Source organism: Triticum dicoccoides, chromosome 2B, assembly GCF_002162155.2.
Source record: "Triticum dicoccoides isolate Atlit2015 ecotype Zavitan chromosome 2B, WEW_v2.0, whole genome shotgun sequence".
Taxonomy (NCBI): domain Eukaryota; kingdom Viridiplantae; phylum Streptophyta; class Magnoliopsida; order Poales; family Poaceae; genus Triticum; species Triticum dicoccoides.
The window spans coordinates 33,844,412-33,849,284 of record NC_041383.1 but is presented as its reverse complement, the minus strand read 5'-3'; the positions used below and the strand labels follow the sequence as shown (position 1 = coordinate 33,849,284).

The 4,873-nt window shown below is 47.3% G+C and overlaps 1 protein-coding gene across 1 annotated transcript; it reads left to right on the top strand.

The window, feature by feature from the left end:
* The first annotated feature begins 2,928 nt into the window (after positions 1 to 2,928).
* Positions 2,929 to 4,567, top strand: LOC119360336 (probable WRKY transcription factor 70). The gene is made up of 4 exons (XM_037626018.1): positions 2,929 to 2,936; positions 3,077 to 3,415; positions 3,605 to 3,715; positions 4,252 to 4,567. The coding sequence occupies exons 1-4, from the start codon at positions 2,929 to 2,931 to the stop codon at positions 4,565 to 4,567; spliced, it is 774 nt and encodes a 257-aa protein (XP_037481915.1).
* Positions 4,568 to 4,873: the final 306 nt, after the last annotated feature.

The window sequence follows — 4,873 nt, the reverse complement described above, 5'->3', positions numbered from 1 at the left end:
TGAGAAGCAGATCATAGAAAATTCCAGTACCATTGCTTATCCCAGATAAAGGGTATGGTCCGTTGAAACTCAAATAGTACTGGACTTTCAGAAACTTACTGAAGTGCCACGGCGTGCACGGCGTCGTCAGCCCTCTTCTGGACGCATGGTCTTCCTAGGTACTCAAAGCCGACCTAGTCCCCTCCCCTCCCTTCCCATCCCTAATTTATATGTCGCCGGCGACCATGCGAATGCACGACTGCGCTTACTCATATTGTTCCCAGATAAGTACACAATGTGCACAAAAGCATAAGTGGGATACAAGTGTCCAATAAAGATGTCCTTTGTTACAAACCATGCCTGAAACACGACAACGTCTCAAAGTTGCAGGGGAAATATGAAAATTACCTTGCCTAGATATGTAAGCCCATAAGCCCGTTGATGCAGTCGGGACGTTCGGTGGTCCATAGACCTAGTTGTAATTTTTATTACCTCTTGTGTTCTCTGTACTGCCATGATTGATGAATAGATTGGAAATTTCTCTCGAAAAAAAAAAGTTATCCTGTCATTGGCTGCGGTGGCTGCCCCTCCTGGTGTGGGCTCTGCTCTACTCCAGGTCTGCAGGAGCTATGGTGGGTGCTAGGTGGGGGAACCGGTCGGCCAGATGGTGATGGCAGCTTTGGCGGCAGCGTGCGGCGGTGGGCTGCGAGTGGTGGTGGCTCCTTCCTTCTCCTGGGTCCGGGCCAAAGGCGCGAGCTTTCGCGCGGAGAGGGCCAGGAGCTGGGGCTCGTGCTTGGGCGGACCAGATTGAGGCCCGAGACGAGTGGGAGAGCTTCCTCTCTGGGTAGGCGATGGTGGGCGCGGTCCGGTGAGTGCTCGTTGGGGGTGGTCGCATTTGCGGTGCATCGGTACGCGGATCGATGCTGGTGGACATGGACATGGTGTCGTGTGAACTTGCCTGGCCAGGGGCTGGTTCATCAGCGGCTGCCGGGAGTCTCATAGTCGTGTCCCCCCACCTGGCACTAGCTTGGGACGCAGGTGTGGGTACCTCCCACGATGGAGGCGCCTACCCTGACTTAGAGACTGATGCCGGGCTAGGAGTCGATGGACTATCGTTGCTCCTCCTACCGTGGTTGTGTGCGTTGTGACGTGGGTGGCACACGGTATATCACAACAGGGATGCCGAGTAGGCGGCCCTAGATGGCGGGCCGCGTTGTTGCTCTTCAGCGGGCATCATTGTGGTTGTGGTGGCTCCTCTCCTGGGTTGTGTGGGCAACGGGAGGGGTGGCGATGGGTAGCTCGGACGTGCCCTATCTTCGGTGCGGTGGCATCCTAATCCGGATCCGGGGCACTGACTTCGCCGCGCTCCTCTTGGCAGCCTCAAGGGGGCACATGTGAGTTGTCGAGTGAAAGCTCTGTGCCATGGCGCCGACGACGGTGACACCAGTGGGTGTCGTGCTCTTCCTTGAAGACTTCGTTGTGGTTCTTCTCCTCGTGCCTTGGTTCCGGGTGAAGAACTCTGTCCGTATGGACTCAGCAGCGGCGACGCTCTGTACCAACTTCCCTCTTGGGGGTGTTGTCGTGGAGATTGGGTGTGCTAGGTCGTAGCAGGGGGTGTTTAGTGCTTCTGGTGCTTGTAGCTGGTAGCGTAGTCGCGTGCGTCTACGTTTGCTGGATATCTTAGGATCGGCTTTGTAAGAGGGCTACCTCACCATCTTGTATCGTTCGGCCGGGTACTTTTCTAATTGTTGCTTTATATATAAAGCGGGGTGAAAGCCTGTTTTAAGGAATATACTTGCAAGGTGTTCTTGGTGGTTTGGGATATATATGCATGCTATGGCGGTTCATCCTACGGTCAACTATCCTATGTTGACAAGTAATAGTATGTTCAAACATTGCTTGGCTCCTACTGATCACCATTCCAAAACTCATTCACAATAAGACCATCATACTTGACTATTCATTATGCATAAGGCCAAGCTTTGCTACCGGCAACAGTACACGACAATGTTGTGCCAGCTATATTATTGTATCATCTTGGATAATTCATGCTAGCTAGGGGTACGGTACGTGAAAAGAAACTTGCCAGGATGGTGTGGTGCAGATGGCCGCCACCAGCTTAAAGCACCTCAGATTAAATAAGTAAACCCTCCCATGACCATGTGGTTTCCTCAACTAGTATTTATTATATAAATCCACTAGATTCTGGTTTTGCTGTTGTCCCCAGCACATACTATTTCTGGTTTTGTTTTTTCGGCTGTTTCATGTGGACATTCGTTTTTTGGTGTGGCTGTATTATGGTTTGGCTTTATCTATAAAAAGCGGGACAAGAAGCCTTTTTGGTAATATATATTCGCTGGATTGATAGTTTCGGCCTATATATGATCTAGTTCTCAACTATTTGAAGTATTATTTTTTGGAGCAAATTATAAATTTTCATGTGCTCCCTTCGATCCGAAATACGTGTCGTAGTTTTAGTGTGAATTAGTATTTATTATATCCCTTTCATGCCAGTTACTCCCAGTCAGCATGCATGCGTGCAGTTTGAAACACCCAAATGCCCTACTCACTTTTTGTAGCGTATATTTCATATTTAGCTAGTCATATAGGCGACAAAATTTGACCAAACATACGAGGAGGTCTGATGAACCCGATCGACGTCCTCATACAGTAAAAAAATAATCTCATCGATCGATCAGTATCCCAGCCGGCTGGTAGACGAACCGCGTATATCTTTGCTGCTTCCTGCGTGCCGCGTATATGTCACTCTCCCGCTCAGCATATATGTCATTCGATGGTCAGCATATGTATGCAGTTTGGAGGTGATCTTTTGACTCTTTTATTCTTTCCTCTTCCATCAGTCGAGCAAGCAACAACCCCTCTTCTTCCTCGTGCTCTCTCAGTCGTCTCACACTGCATGCTCTTTCTTTTCTTTTACGTACACGGACCATGGGCACGTACATACCGTGGTACAGAGCCCCTGTACGTAAAGGCACCATATTTAACTAGCAAGTGCGTCCGTGCATGCGTGACCCCTGTACTAGATAAGGAGGGCACCTGCTGATTCCCATATACTTTCTTGGATAACAAGATGAAGAGCAGCACCAAAATGGTCAGTCAATGACGGCTCCGAGATGGACACATTGTTCTTACTCAGGAGGCAGCAGGAGCTTCTGACGCAACTCCGCGCGCTCATCCTGCCGGCGCTTCGCGACGCCGACAGCAGGTCGGCCAACCTGGCCATCTGCCTCTTCGACGACGTGATCGACTGCATCTCCGGTGTCATGTCCAGGCTCCAGGGGATCAGTACCCAAGCAGGCGGTCATGGACACGCGACGGGGCCCTTCGACCTCGCCGGCGTTGATGTAATTTCTCCCAACGCCGGCGAGGGACAGGACAAGAAGCCTGTGATCAGCAACATTGGTCGGAAGAGAAGGTTATAATTTTTCCAATGCAAATATTGAATATCTTTTTTTTTTGCAAATTGATTAATATGTTCTTGTCTTCATTCAAATTTGATCATCCTTAGTAGTACGTAGCTGTTACCTTTTCCTCCATATATGTTTGCATTTCAGGTATCTCACCAATTAGTTGCCACTTATATATGTATGTATGCGTCGTGCAGGAGAAACAACGACAAGCGATCAAGATCTCTTGTAACAGTTGTTCCACATTATGATGGCCATCATTGGAGAAAATATGGGCAGAAGAACATTAACGGGAGGGAACATGCCAGGTATCTATATTACCACTAAGCAATTCATTCAAGCATATCCTCACATTAATACTGCCAAAACCTACTCCCTCCGTTTCTAAATATAAGAACTTTTTACAGCTTCCAATATGGACTACATACGGATATATATAGTCAGTAATGGAATCTCTAAAAGGTCTTATATATATTTAGAATCGAGGGAGTACATGCTAGTCCCTTTATTCGAGGTTGTCCTCGGAAATCATCACATGTGAGACTTCTCTCAGTCTGTCTGCGCGTGCGCGCGCCTAGAACATCCTATTATGACCAAACATAATCTTATATGGCATGATCCCCCTATTGATTCTGTCTGCGCGTGCGCGCGCCTAGAACATCCTATTATGACCAAACATAATCTTATATGGCATGATGACCTGGTCAAAAACATTTGGATGCATTTTTTCCGTCTGCTTTGAATCTGTGACTATTGATAATCATAGTGGTAGTTCTATTTACAGGTTATTAAGCAATCAATTTATCATTATAATGTATAACTGAGCAAACTTTTAATTAAGCAGGAGCTACTACAGATGCGCCTACACAGAACGCAATTGCTCAGCAACCAAGACAATTCAGCAACAGGATCATAACGTAACTATTAATTGCGAAGAGGAAACTGCAAAGTACATTGTTGTGTACTATGGTCATCACACTTGTAGTGGCGGCAGCACTAGGATTGTCGCGAAGAATGGCCCTGATATGGACCTAACTCAAAATCGCAAAATGGCGGGAGCAGTAATAGAATTTCAGAAGTTCGACCCAAGAGACGTGGACATGCCAGCTCTAATAGTGGTGCTTGACAATCCTGAGCTGAACTGGAACATCATTTTCTAGAGTACATTTTTGTTGGTGAATTTGGATAAGTTGGTAATCATGCCTAGTTTTACAAAATGTCTCGGAGATGGGCAGAAGTCCTTTTTACGTCTAAATGTATGTGCGGCTAGCATGTGATTTGTGTTGGTTTAAATTGTAAGAGAATATATCAATAAAGTTTAAAGGCATTTTTTGTGGATGTATCATCATGAGCAATGCTGGGCCCGTGTGGATGTCCTCTCCTGGTGGCTTTCCCCTTTTCAGCTTTCACAAACGTCTTTTCTCGAAACCTATCTGTGTTTTGTGGGAGCAGATTTGTGGCACGCG

Coding starts and splice junctions, on each gene's coding strand:
- LOC119360336 (XM_037626018.1), top strand. Junction 3,416..3,604: donor AACATTGGTCGGAAGAGAAG/GTTATAATTTTT, acceptor TGCGTCGTGCAG/GAGAAACAACGACAAGCGAT. Junction 3,716..4,251: donor AACGGGAGGGAACATGCCAG/GTATCTATATTA, acceptor TTAATTAAGCAG/GAGCTACTACAGATGCGCCT.